General features: G+C 35.4%; 1 protein-coding gene across 1 annotated transcript in view; it reads left to right on the top strand.

Moving 5' to 3' along the window:
• LOC136236895 (DDB1- and CUL4-associated factor 8-like) overlaps positions 1-12,123 on the top strand; it is a 50,471-nt gene extending 38,348 nt beyond the window's left edge. The window contains exons 13-15 of the mRNA XM_066027127.1: positions 1,690-1,809; positions 1,981-2,094; positions 11,590-12,123. Of these exons, the coding sequence (XP_065883199.1) occupies positions 1,690-1,809; positions 1,981-2,094; positions 11,590-11,805 (450 nt within the window). The 3' untranslated portion in view covers positions 11,806-12,123. The remainder of the gene's footprint in view (positions 1-1,689; positions 1,810-1,980; positions 2,095-11,589) is intronic.
• The last annotated feature ends 3,615 nt before the right edge of the window (positions 12,124-15,738 follow it).

Genomic DNA, 15,738 nt, shown 5'->3' with positions numbered 1-15,738 from the left:
AATTGTTTTTGCTGTACAAGAATGTGATAGTTGCTATGCCATAGGTGTTATTCTAGCTTCCTGTCTGTGTCGAGATGTCTTCCTCTCTTATTATCACATTCTAATGGTGTTTCTGTTTTGTGGGAGTCGCATGTTATTTATTATAAACAGACAGTGTGTTCCGGCCAAACTATAAAATAGACAATAAACTATTATCATTGTATACAACTGAACCTCTTTTGACTCCTACAAAAATATTACGTAACTATTACTACTATTTTGTAAGTATACTTGTAACACTAAAGTCTATAAAATTCAAATTTTGACATATCATTAATGGTATGTATGTGCAGTAGAACTGTGTACGTAAGACTCTTGTTGGAAGATAAAACGTTCTGAAGTATGATTATAGAATCATCATAAATACATGTGGCCTGGAATGGAAATACAAGAATATTGAGAGTTGAATTTTCAATTTTGAAGAGCCAGTCAAATATTATGTCAAACCTAAAACAAGCACAGAAACAGTTGCAGACTGTTATAAATGAACTTGTAAGTAGTACAACTCCTAAATTCAATAATTTAAGCTATTGCTAAAATAGCTATTAAAAACTCAGAGGTTTTTCTCTAACAAAACAAAGTAGAATTGTATAAAACATTTACTTTGCAAAGTCATTTTATTAATTATGTACATTCCTTTTACAAATTTTAACCAGTGCTACATTGCTCTACAGCTCTTTAGGTTATCATAGACCAAAATTTTCAAAGCCGTGTATATTTGGCAAGCAGAGAAGCTAGTGCTATTTTATATACGTATGCACTAGGTTGGTTTAACTTCATGGAGAAAATCTAGTAGGTTTTATAATAGAATGTTAATAGTAGAAAGAGTGGAGTAGCATAAGCTATAAATTATGCAATTGATGTAAGTCCAGAATTTTTATGTAGTAAACCCATAGAGATAGATAACACTTACTGTTTTGGTGTCAATTAGTAGTACTCTGTCCTTTCAAAGGGGGAAGAAAAGGAGTCTTATTTCACTATGTTACATGCAGTAATTTAGGTATCAGGAAGCACCGAAGTCTTACACACATACTTAATATGGATTTATATTTTTGTTGTACGCTTGTAATACCATGATCTGAACTGCCTGTGTATTACCATATTTGGTGCTGTTACTGAATAATTTAATAAGGAAAACACAATGATGTTGACCTGTGGACAAGTACTTGTTAACATGTTAATATACCCTTCACACAGTCAGCTGGTCGTCACCTTATGACTTCCTTAGTTATGTTTTCATTCAACAATATTACTACAATGTCTGCAGCAGTGTGTCCAGTACTGGTGCATTATGTAGTTAGGTGTCTGTGTTTGTGTAATAGTCCGGTATGACATGTCCTGCTTCAGCACGTACTGTATGTTGGTATTTTCAACAGCGGCCGCTGACAGTAATTGCTAATATTGTAAGCTGTTGTAAATTTTATACCTTGTTAGGTATGTGGTGATTAATAAGTTGCCAAGTTTGTATGATCCTTGTGCTATCAACAAGGTTGACATTATACGTACATATCTTTTATACTCTATCAATTGAACTTATGTGAAAATTAAAAATTCTTTCTATGTTGCCTTCATCTGTTAATGTTTGCACGCACACACAGACTACACTACACTTTCAGACATTAGTTGACATTGAAGTTTGTTGCTACATAGGTGAATTGCCTAGAGCCACATCCATATCTACCAGTGTTAGCAGTCAGTGGTTTAGATCATGATGTCAAAGTGTTCACACCAACTGCTGACCAACCTACCAAACTTGAAGATCTTTCCCAGGTAATTCATCGTAGTTGTCATAGGAAATTGCTTACCCAATTTTACCATAAATGTACTAGCACATGTTAATTTGAGGTCTCAGCTTCCTACTTGGTAACTCAGTATTGTAGGTCTTCCACTAAATGTGATGCAATATTGAATGTTATCTGTTGCTGTGTTCCTCACATATAGAAAGTTGAAGCAAATAAAACAGCCAGGGAAAGAGCTAGAGATCAGGAACCTCTTGATCCACTTGAAGCTCTACTGTTTAGACACATTATACGAAGATACCGGAGAAGATTAAGAGTGAGTATATGCACGTATACATACATACATACATACATACATACATACATACATACATACATACATACATACATACATACATACATACATACATACATACATACATACATACATACATACATACATACATACATACATACATACATACATACATACATACATACATACATACATACATACATACATACATACATACATACATACATACATACATACACGCACACACACACACACTTTCAAGTCAAAGGAAGTTTTAGATTTGAGTATATAGGGACTATGGAAATAAAAACAAGGGAGGTCATCTACACCTACAGATATACTAGTGTACATCTAATTCATAATACAGCCTAACAGTATTGTATTTTGACCGAGGTAGGGATTATTGTCCACTAGTATAGCTGTAGACGGTGTAGACAACCTCTGCTTTTTATGTACTCAAATTGATTTCTTAACTTTTTTGTACTTGTTTTCTTTACTTTTTGTATGACTGGTGATTCAGTGCATATAGCATCAAAGGAAAGAGTGGTACCAGACACATTTTTAGAATTTAATTGCACACTTGACTATTATTAATCACTGAAAAGCAAAGTATTCATTAATTTCAGCTGTGTTCCACCTTATACAGCATTACAACCAAAGAACAGTACAAGAAGTACCTCTGCAAATATTCCAGCCACTACGGTAAGTACTGGCGGTTCTCATGGTACCCACCACTGAACCAAGTTATGTTACCGTGAATCAACACCTTTGCAATGGGACACAAAGGTAGTCCATGATGCATGTATTGTATGCTTAGCTGCTGTGATTAGTAAAAAGCACATCTTGGGTCTAAGCAGTCGCAAAGTGAAGAAATCAAATCTATAACCTTAGCCATAGTTTGTTTGGCTGAAAGTATCAGTCTGTGGCAACTCTTGTTGATGAACAAATAGTCATCAATAAGGTATTTCTACACGATGTGTACCCACTGTGTAAGACTTTCCTAGATGCCACATTGATGTTTTACAAGCCAAAACTTTCATTATTGGCTTTGTCCATGTTCAGTAAGGCACTTCCAACTATAGAAAGGTGATGGCTAAACAGTTTGCATATAGAGTAAGAATAAATCTCCCTTCTGTACGTACATGTGTGTTTAAATATTGTGCGAAACTCCCAAATAACCAATTGAAACGTGTAATTAATAATTACATATCTTTATTAAATCAATCAATTAGCAAGATTATTTAATAATTGGTACAAACTAGGTATAGTGTTGGGAGTGTGAAACATCTTAAGAGCTATGACAAGCTAAAAATGAAAAGTAGTTTGTCCATTTTAATGAGCTAGGTATAAATAATAGCGTGTTCTTAATACTTTCAAGGGATTTATGGATTCTATATTAATTTGAAAAATGTGCTGTAAATAGTATGGATAGATCTGTGTGCGTAGTACGTGATGCCTACTAACTTTGTAACTATAATCACATTTCTGTTCACCATAAGGTAAACAACTTTTTAGGAGTTGGTTGTGGAGGGGTACCACTTTTAAATGTCTTACGTGATGCCTACTAGCTTTGTAACTATAATCACATTGCTGTTCACCATAAGGAGAACAACTTTTTAGGGGTTGGTTGTGGAGGGGTACCACTTTTAATTGTTTGTAGTTACATTTCCTGATTAGGGTGGTGCTCCATTTCCTCACTGGCTTTCCTCCATTGTTCAGTAATGATCTGAAGGGAATTCTTTTCATTGCTGGATGAGACCTAATTCTGAAGGCAAAATAGACAAGATACCATGAGGTCTATGCTATTGCTAGTTCTGACTGATTGCTATTAAGGAAACTGCTTCTATTCCTGGATGGCTTGAAAGCTATTAAAGTAGTTTGTGTGGTTTTGTGATGGGCACAGATAATTCAGACTTGTATTATTGAAACTAATATCCATTCCATCTGTGTTGCTTTACTATGGATGTATTGAGAAGGAAAACTGATGTGACTGGCCTTCTTGGTTAACAGGAATAAAGCAACAGATTGCCGGAAAGTTGCAAGATGTTTGTTCATATATGGGCCATCCCTAGTGTTTTCTGTCTGAAAGACGGTCGGAAAGCATATGAAAGAATGGCTGTATTTACTGTTGATATGTAAGAGCAACTGTCATTCTTACATATATGTGGTGACCAAAGTACGTAGGTTGGACATGTTTTCAAGTTTCCCATACAAATATTGCCATAATTTAAGTCAGTACACTGTATTTCATGTGGACATCAATGTTTGCAATACAAACTGAGAAATGATGGGGTTTGCTGAGGTTTAGATTGTGCTTCGTGATTTTGCTTGTAGAATTGGTCAAGATGTGGGTGAAATCTCAGTTTGATGCATGGAACGATGATGCTATAATACATGTCTTACTTTCTTTAACAAAAATAGAATTTTTGCGTATTGGTGACCATCTAAAGTAAAACTCACCATTTTGGTTGCACATTCCTCAATTCCATTTTATCGTTTCTTTGTATCAAAGAAATGGACTGTAGCCTTTATATTAAATGGTCTTGAAGTTATACGTGATGCTAGACAGTTGGGACAACAAGAAATTCGAGCAGCTAAACGATGACTAATAAATTACAGGTGTTTAATTAATCTATCGTAGCTCACAGCTAAAACAAGGTACAAAGATTCCTTGGCTCAATATGTAATGAACAGGCAAATCCATCAAGGTATAGTTATATTCTCTCTTGTGCACAAAGAAGTCCATTTCAACAAATAAGTGATAAACTTAACCCTTAAACCCGCATAATCCAGAAAACTGGATTTGATAAAAAACGAATTGAAAATGCACAATAGTTTTGCCAATTTACATAGGCGGCTACAAACAAGCATATCTCATGAAGCGTTCATCTGATTGCTTCGAAAAAAAGATTTTATTAATTGGCAAAGAGCGAGCTATCTGCCTGTATATAAACTTTCAACATACAAACAAGGAACTCACCCACTACGATCCGCTGAATTGTTTTGCGTCCCTCCACATTCGAATTGTCATTGTGCTCATCCGAGAGTGATGTTATCACGTGATATCTATATATCAACTGAATCGCCATCACGTGAGGAGTAATATGACACCAAGCAAAAGTTGATAGGACGATGTACGGCCAAGTTATGACCTTTTTGTACATCATTATGTAAAGAAGGAAGACGAAGGGATAGTTCTTTTACTCTTTCAGAGTGAAGTGAGTATCTCTGGGTTGGATGGACGCAACGAAGTATGGGACCATTCAAACCAAAATTTAATGGTGAGTAAGATGGTATTTGTTGTTTTTAGATAGCTTTAACAGTTTTTGTGTTACAGAGTTTAGTTTTACAAGGCATGCATGCGATCCAGTTTACTGCATTATGCATTTTCAGTGCTTGCGTTTTATAAAACAGCTGCAGGTTTAAGGGTTAATTCTACCGCATTCTCCATAACTCACGTGCTCTTTACATACGTAGTACACAGACAAAACAAAGATTTTCTTGCTCACAAACAGTTTGTTCTGATGAGCCTTGTTTGACTGCATTAAAACATGCAAACATGCATAACTTTTTTGTGTGGCACTATTTAAAAATCAATTTGCAAAGTAGAGGTATTTGCTCAGCTGGTCGCAATACAGTACACACTGCAATACTTGAAACACGTATATCTGATCAGTGTATTGACAACTTGAGTTGTGGAATTAAAAGCTCTTATTTCTTTATGTTGTAATGCCAAGTGAATCTTACTATCAATAATGCAAGCACAACTTCCTTGGATAGGCTGTTCATTTATAGACAGACACTCTCTGACTGTAGCATAGACAACATGTTTTACGCAATAGTTTCACTGTATTCGATGCCATTACAGAACATTGTAGTTATTCAACCAATGAGGAATGGAACATGCTATAAATAGTATCATTCTTTATATGTTCACAGAATTTCCTGGTTTGTTATTTTATTTATTGCTAGGGTGCTCTTGTGGGAATTTACTAATGGGAAATACACTATCACTTCTGTGATGTGTTAAGGTGTGAATAGGTGCAAACAGTATGATCCTGTGTGAATTATAACTTGTTATGATTTTACCATTGTTATCTGTGATGTTGCTTCCCACAGCCTCCTAATGTAGGGAGGTTACCCTATTACACATATTGGGTGACTTATTCATACCCTACAACGACTACATCTGTTTGTGTAATAATACACAATTAATAAAACCGTGTGATAATTAGTAGTTTCATCATCTGTTGTTTTTGTTGAACAGCTGACTGTCTCCATACTGTGTAAATATATGTTTTGCTGTGGTATCACAGCCATACGTACTTGCTGTCCATCTTGGCAATGTTTGTATTGTAGCTGTACGATATTTCTCTGCGTCATTTTGTATTACTACAAAATGTGTGTTGAAGTGTGCATTGTGGAAGAAGAAAGGAAAGATTGGAAATATGTGCCATTGTTGCATAATGAAACAATTGCATGTAGCTACTTACTTTGCTGGTAATCCGATAGGGTCAGTATTTGCATTCTGGTGCTTGAGTTCTGTTGTAGTTCCTAAATTTCAATGGTTTCTTTCCTTAAGTACGCTGTACACTGCACACACACTACAAGACATTGTGGCAAACTTTACTACTTGATTAAATGTGCACTGGAAGATTTCTGTATATGGTGCAGCCTTACTTGATGGTCCACCTTGTTAACTGGATCCCCACAAGAAGTTAAACAGAATTATATGACTCCATTGGTAAGACCACTTTCCTTTTGAGGCCATAATTTATAGGCCTTAATTGCAAGTTCAATATGTACTGACAGATTATCCCTTGGGTGAAACCTTTAATGTGCTTATTTGCACAGTATGGTTTCCTCTGTATATTCTCATCTACCATGGACTGTTAAAACATAGCACAGTGTAGTCGGACAGCTGTTGATGAAGTGTTTTCATGATGCGGGCTAAAAATAACTGTAAATATTTTGTTCATCTACATACTTGGGGAAAGATGAAATTCACGGTTTATATTTGTCAAATAGGGATTTCAAGCAAGTTAGAAACTAAGCATGTTAATTCTAAAAGAAGGAAACTGGTAAAACAATTTTATACACCTGCAATGTTAAAGGAAAGAGAAGCTATGTGTAATATTGTAGAATCTAGTCATAAGGAAGTAGATTCCCCTGCGCTAATTGACTTAATGGTTTTCATATGTCTGTCTACCAAACAGAATAATGTGATGTTTTGCAGTAGCCAAGTATAGTAGTTGTGTGGTAATACCATGTGCTAGTCATGCTGTATTTAGTCATGTGTTGTTTGTGACCAGTCACCTGCTTAATGCTTTGCTGACAACACACCATCTCCGTCATACCCATGCATCAACTAGCATCTGTTAAAATTTTCAATTGTCTTTAGATCAGACATTGAGGCTGTTAAATGATTGCTTCATTGGAAAGGTTCATTCATACTTATATGTGAAAAGTTGATATAAGATTAAGTTAGAAGTCTGTGTGAGATGTGCTTGGTAACTTGCTGAAATGCTGTCTGGTCCAAATACTATGTCGATATCGTACACTAGATGTGTGGACGTACAGACAGACAGACTGAGTATATTTCCCACAAGCCTAGTAATACTCTAGCTCAGTAACTTCTTGTAATCACACAGACTAAAATTAATATCACTGTGGTGCTGTATTATGCACTCTATCTACACTTTGACCTGTCCCGTTAACAAATTTATTTCTTCTTTTCCAATGGCCAATATTCTAGCAATGGCAAAGTATGAATGTTACTTTTAAAAGGTAATGATCACACAGTAGAAATTAAATCACCATACCTTCATTAAATCTTTTTCCTGTTGCAGTCTTTGAAGAGTTCATTATCCACATAGTTGTGGTGTTCAGGTACTAAATTTCCTTGTTCATTTTCTAGAATGTTTACACTAAGGATCGGTTTGTGGATGCACACCTCTTAAACCATGTGTGTGTTATCCATTCCTAAACAAGTAAAACTAAGTTGTGATGGGATTATTATGCTCATTGTATTCTATGTTCTGCTGCCTCAATATGAAACTACTTGCAAACAAGGAAGGTGTCTAAAATGAATTATCAAATACATTCATATATGGACTATTGAGTCATGACCATAGACTCTGCTCATATGACTGTTTACATCATACACTGTGTATTAATGTAAGTAACAAAACAATTCTACATGACTGAACGATAATAGATGATAACATATGAAAGCTTTTTGTTTGTACGTAATTGATCATATGATTTTGTTACAGTAAAGTTCAAACAGCAAATGAAATCTTTATAGAGAAATCCTCTATATACTGTGACATCTAACTTTGTAGGACTTGGAATTATTGGTTTGTAGAGATACATATACTGTGTGTCTGCCACATTTCTTTGCACAGGATTGCAGTATAGCAAGAGCACATAATAATATTTATTATTATGTGCTCTTGAGTATAGTCAATAGTCTTTTGTTATTTGTGCTGTACAAATAGAATGAAGTATGCCAGGCTATGCTAGACTGATTGGTGTATACAGTGAATCCAAGTGAACAGTTTTGTCAAAGTGAAATCTGACCCATTCTAACGGCTGAAGAATGTACTTGGAGACCAAAGCAGGCATGTGCGTAATGGATACCTGTGGATAACACAGCTGGGTAGGCTGCTTCCTCGGTTAACAGTTGCAGGTCTCCCTCTTCCAAACGGTAGACTGGAGCAACATTTTTTGCACTGTACATGCACACGTGTGCACAGGCACTCTCTAGATGTCGTAAGCTCAGGTATAAGCACATTTATGTGTTGTGCATGAACACATACCTCATCATAGCTAAGGAATGAAAACCTCAGTTTACAATTTGCTGAATAACAGTTTCGGAAAAGGAAATGGCAAGTCTGTGTGATATGATACACTTTTTGTTTCAGTTTTACATTTCACCACTGGAATCCACTTGATTGTCTTTTACTGTATGTCTAATGGTGAATACAATTTACTGGTTGAGAACTTGACACATTTTGTAAAGGCATACAACATAGGTTTGTACCAGTGCAGTGGCAGTATTACAAGCTTGCAGTGGTATTGATACTTGTAGTTTTAAATTATTTCTTTGTTTGAGATAATAATTGTGGCAGGATGTTGACAGACAGCAATGGAAGGCTGTCTGCATTGCTTGGGGATTTTTACTTTTGTCCCACATACTAGTCTTGGTTGATTCCTTGTTGATATTTGGCCAGTTAGTCAACAGGAGCGTTAAACTATGATCTTACACTTTTACAGTCCACAGACTTCTGTGATGAATATGGAACTGTATGCTACACCAATAACACTGTTTGTTAGCTGACACATCTTTGTATGTACTGATGAATATCAGATTATAGTGATTGTGGCAAGTGTGGTGGCAAGTGTGCTGCATAACACACTTCCTTTACTTGACTGGCTTACTATTGCAGGTCTTAATTTGTGCAGCCTTTGTTATTTATGAATTGATTGCATTGAAACCTTATCTGGATACTGCTAATGTCGTATTTACAAAGCCATACAAGCCTTTTATTGTTGATGCCAAGAGTACAAGATGGTCATGACTAATACACACAAAGGTAGTATGGTTTATTGTATCAGTTTCTTTGTCAGGTTGATGGGCATCCTTTGTAATAACAGTTTACACAGGTGTGTTATTATTATAGAGCATTGTTTGGATAATGATTCTGGTATAACTCTGTTTCCTGGAGACAATCAGGAAGCTTTAACACTTGATGACTATCTAGTTTTCATTGTTGACAGTTGTGTTGGCTTCACATGTTACCAAGTTATCTGTCTGTAGGTTCCTTCTGTAGGTTCCTTCCACTTTCCATGTAAGAATTGACTCATAATTATCAGGATTCAAAACTACTTTATTTAGGCCATCCTTGTACGTATTAGCATAGCCAGGCAGTAACAGTTTCTGGCTTCCTGCATGTATGCAGAGTGCGTGCAACACCTGTGATATGAATTTGAGTAAGAGTTAAAATAATAGTAGGAGTATTTAAGTCTTCATCTACTGGGAAATATATGTGTCCCATTCAATTAAGCACTGTTTACATAGTGAATTCTTCACTAATGTAGAGCTTCCTGTGTCAAAATGTGCAGCAATGAATACAAATTGGCTGTCCTGACAATGGCGACAATGAGCACATTGACACCTGTATAGTCATCTCTTAAACTAATGATGTCTTTAGACAGATTGCATTATGTTATGAGATTGTTATGTCAAGATCGGCTATGAATATGTACTGCTAGGTTCCAAGAATGTTGATCGTACGTGTTGTGGCTTTCGAGAAGTGATAAAGTTATGTAATGCCTGTTAAACACACAATTACACTCTGTCAACTCAACTACACATTATCATTATCAATGTAAGAATGTTGAATGGTATCGCAACTGTATCAGTCCCACTCGTTCTAAATTGAGCTATAAAGTGTACACCATTAGTAAAACAATAATTTTTATTCTGTTATGGTATTACACTTTTCGTAATGAGTGTACAGTGTTTCAGTGTTTTGCTACTAGGGCTGCAAAGAAGTGTGCATCCAATTTCGTTCATATATTTGGTGAGCACATACAGCCAGGCACCAAATATCAATTGTGCTTTCTACCTGTCACCATACAGCAATAATTATACTAGTGCTCGTGTTCTGTCTGTGTGGGAACCCATATTAAGTGTGACGTACTTTTAACTGTCTGTAAACGGGGCTTCCCCCTGTCTGATGGGGAATAATTTCGGTATTATTTGTGGTTGTTTATGCAAAGTTTCAGTGGTTAATTTATAGAAATGCTAAAGCTTCATGGGGGATTACACGTTTATTGCTTCACTATATTTTTTATTGTAATGAAATGAACCATTCTGTGCACTACTACAGTTAAGGCGTATAGTTTATATAACCACCATGTTATATTGACCACTCCATGGTGTACTTTTGTGTTTATTCGTATGATCATGTTAATGGGATTTCATGGTATAGCTGCGGTAGTTAGATCTAGTTACAGTCTTGTAGGCGTAGACTAACAGAAAACATACAGTACCGATTACCATGGTAATATATTTTGTGTTGGGTATGATGCTCTAGACATGGTGTTCCAGCTAACATGATTACCGTTTTCTTGGAGATTATCTTATGGGGTGGTTTAATTCTGTATAAAAGTGTTGTATTAATTGGTCACATTAGTATGGTTTTGTACATTCCTGGTTGGGTTGTTTCATAGTATTTAAAGTTGTACAGATGAAGAATTAGGGTGGGCTAGCTGCCCACAGTATTCCTTTAATGTGTATTTGTTCTGTGAAATATATTTTAAGTACTTCAGAGGTAATTTAATTAGCTTATATAAATAGTATTTTAAACATTATCACATAATTTCCTGAGTCAGTCCAAATATGCAAATAAAAGCAGATCAAAGGTTAAAGGATTAGAAAATTCACCTTTGATATAGTAATAATTGACCATTGTTTTTTTAAAAAAAATTTTTTTTTTCTTTTGCAAGGAGTTTTCAGCTGATGGAGTTGAAGATGATGATGACGATGACAATGACAATGATAGTGATAATAGTAGTGGCGAAAACAGTGACACTTCATCAGGAGATGGAGGACCGTATATAGTTCATGATGTAATGGGGGATAACCACAGTAGCAGTGATAGTGATGACAGTGATACAGATCGTCCTCCAAGACGTCGCATTGCTCGATGTATTCAGTCATAAAATGTGTTACAAATCATCCGCAAAATGACACTCAGATTTTTCTCTTTTCCTGTGTATAGTCAAAAAGACTGCACGATCATGTAAAAATTGTATGTTGACGTATGTGTATGTTGTTGTTTTTTTCAAATATGTATTGGCGTATTTTGTTATTGTGATTGTATCTGTATCAATGTACCGTTCATGATAGTACTGTCTAAGGATTAATTGTCATTAACCATATTTGTTAACCAAATCAGTGTACCAACTAACGTGACATAACCTTATTTGTTGTCAATGCACTGTAGCTTGAAATTGAAGTAATAAAGTTTTACATATATATATTAAGGGAGTGATCTAGTTACAATCAAATGATTTCCTTACCAATGTATTTCTTACATGTCAGTGCACTTAGTTAATCCAAGCTAATGATTAAGTTGTGAATACTTTATAGTTGAAGTTAAAAGTCTATGTAATTTCATGGAAATACTCTACTTAAAATATTTTCATTTTTTTAACCTCTGTAACAGATGGTATCTTGTGTCACCACTTTAGCAGATCAAAGAATTGTATGCTATTTTTTCTTTGAAAACACATTCAGAAATTCCATTCAACACACCAGTCCATATGTGTTGATTTAGATACTTAGCTAAACAGAGTTGACCAGATTGCAGCTGCCATCACCACAAAACAAGTTGTGGGAAGTCATGCAACACATTGCATCGTGATGCATCCTGAAATTTAGAATATCCTGCACAGACATCACAGTGCTAAAAGCGGGTGATGAAGAAATTAACTTTGTTACAAGTAACTAGAACCATGACTTTGGGTCCGAAAGTGGCCACAATTACAGCTCGTTTTGTTGTGTTATTCTTTTAATTGCTTAGCAACAGTGTTATAAATACACAGCTCAATGATCACAACCACATTGTTTTTATACATGCTATGCTAAACAAACTATGGCCACCTTTAAAGCTTTCCAGGAAACAAATTAAGTGAAATAATTGCTTGTATTATAATAGTAGTAGTAGAGGTATGGTATGTGTAAGATGTACATGCATGTTATATGGATCTAATGCGTATTTTAAGGTAATGGTAGATTGAATTAGTTTATTTTGGGAAATTTTCTAGATTTTTCCCTTCTACAACCAATCTTAACCACATAATATAGCAGAGAGAACTGGCATTTTTTTTTGCTTAGTTCTAGGAATAGTCTTGTGACTGGTTGATTACTAAGGAATATTAACCACATCGTACAGACAAACATAACAGTAGCCAACTAAATGATAATGGATATGAATATTCATGATAATTTGAAATGTATTTTGCATGCTGACGTAGAGGCAGGCTTAGTCATTAGTTTCGATTCCAAACCTAGCTAAGGTGATACTTCATGGCCTCAATTTATAAGGCCATGTCATCCTCAAGATGATCTATTCACAGGGTTTCATCTTGCTATGGTCAGGCAAGTACAAATACCAACAAGTAGTGTGTCGGTGTGTAATACTATCACAGCTATCTTGTGCAATATGTACTAAGGTATGCAGTACTTAAATTTTCCAAGAAACTTCATTAGTTTATGTGGTACAAGAAACCATATCTTTTCCAAGAATAGTGATTAATGGTTGAGCTTTTGATTCTCAGAAATAGGTGGCATTGAATTTTTGTATAGAGGGGACTTATCTCTGAGTGTTTCAGAAAAAAAAATTTATTGCAACCTGTCTATGTGGTTTGTTGGTATTGCATAATTGGTGAGAATTGTATGTATGGTTGTGTACAGATGCTGAATTGTGACTGTGAGAGCAGCAGGCATCACAAAAAAAAAATTATAACCACTCTGTGGTCAATGGAGGCATTTCGTCATTACATTGTTCACCTATATGGCAGCATGGGAAGGCACTGGATTTCATAACTATTTTTATATAGCCAGATTGTCTGATTCGATTTACTGCAGTGAAACTCCTTTTTGTAAACACCATGGTCCTTTTTAGAGCGGTTCTTGGTCTAACTTGCGAGTGTATTGATTTACAATAGAATCCTTTGGTACCCTTGTGTTGTACATAATACTAAGTACAAGATGTTCCTTGCCAATATTCAATGCATATGCATACACCAGCACCTGTGTGACTAGTTGGCTGTGTGCTGTTAAAGTATACACAATAGTTTGTTTTGGGGTTATCATTACAGTATTAATGGCTATCATTAAAAATTTAATGCACCTATCACTATGCATTAATATCACATGATAAGTGAACTGCTGAGTTTCACAAGTTTGGTTAACCATAAACCACTGATACAGCAGTCAGTTTACAACATGGGTTGCATGGTGAGTTATAGTGGTGTTGCAATGTCAGTAATCATGTGGCTTACTGTATTATGCTAAATTTGTCAATAACCTTGCAATTGTCTAGAGAGATTGTCTTTTATGGTAACCTGTTGCAATACCCTATCAAGAAAACAGCACCAATTAATTTAATAAGCAGGTGCTTTTACAGTCAGTGATTTGAATTTTACCAAAATACTGTGGAGATGTTTTATTTCTCTAGCCACTAATTTTCCAACAACGGATTTCTATAAACTGCTGAACTGCTTCACCACTATGTGCTAAATTTTTGCCAATGGTTTTAAGTGGTATAATTTTTTTTACAGATATGAGGTTGTAATTTCCTGCAGAACAGTGCTTCAACACATTATTATGGGATCATTCATTGTTTAGCAAATCCCGTTATACATGACCTCTGCCATTGAGTTGTTTCTCATGTTATCCTATACGAGATCACTTACTGATGTTGTTCTCACCCACTAGTAGACTGATTTCATAAACTTATTGTCTCCACTATATTGTATTGGCCATTTCCTGCCTATCAACATTTTGGAGACAGTCTGCTTTAGGGAAAATTTTCGTGCAGCCACATATCATTTTATGGTGATATCTTCAAGTTGTACTGTACATGTTTTCCTTATGCATAATTGGATCATACTGACTGAACTTATTTTGTATTGGAAACTGACCTCAGTAAGGCTATTATTCTTCTACTTGCTGGCTTAGCAGCACATCTGTACCATGTTTTTGTCTTCAGGCAATGTGTAGTGTATCTTGTTATGTATAGTAAGCTAGATAGGTGAAAGGTTAGTGATTCCGAGTTAGTGATGTGAAATCACCATAAGGTGTTTAATGATAATCATTAACTCATACTAACTTAACTAAAAGGGTCACTGTGCAATACTATGATATACACCAACTTCCCAAACTTGACCTTTGTAATGCTTACTGTCATCCTATGTGACCGGATTTGGTCTTCCACACACATCTAATTTACTAACTTTGACAACTCATAACTTCAGATCGGTATAAGCTATTGACTTGAACTTTGGTCAATGGATGAAGAAAGTTTCAGCGTTGTATATTTTTCAAAACCTAAGTTATGGTCTTTCAGGTTCATTGAATTGGATGTGTGTGGAAGACCCCTTTTCGCAAGTGAAATCCGGTCACCTATAATTATCATGCACTCTACTTTATAGTACTGAAGAGCAGCAGTGTGTTTTCTAATGCCTGAAGCAGTTCACTATTGGAATGCATACAAGTTGACCTCAATACTAGAAAAAAATGACCATAATCAATCTGTTATCATTGAACTTCCTGTTTGAAAGGTCAAGTACTAATTATGAACTTCAGACTTCAGTTTTATACTGTGAATATACAGCTTCATCAGTAGCAGTCACGCAAGCAAAAGACATTTATTACACATGAAAAAACTATCTAGTGTGTGTTGTATAGTGTGTGTGTACGTGTACAATACGTGTGTTGTATAGTAGTGTGTGTGTGTGTGTGTGTGTGTGTGGCTTATAATTTTTTTTATGTGTTGATTAATTTGATGCTTGAGATTCACATGATCTTGTTAGTTTAAGTTGATTTCCATGAACTTCTATAAGTTTGCACTCTTCACACAAGAGTTA

Source organism: Dysidea avara, chromosome 1, assembly GCF_963678975.1.
Source record: "Dysidea avara chromosome 1, odDysAvar1.4, whole genome shotgun sequence".
Taxonomy (NCBI): Eukaryota; Metazoa; Porifera; class Demospongiae; order Dictyoceratida; family Dysideidae; genus Dysidea; species Dysidea avara.
This window is presented reverse-complemented; position numbering and strand designations above follow the sequence as displayed.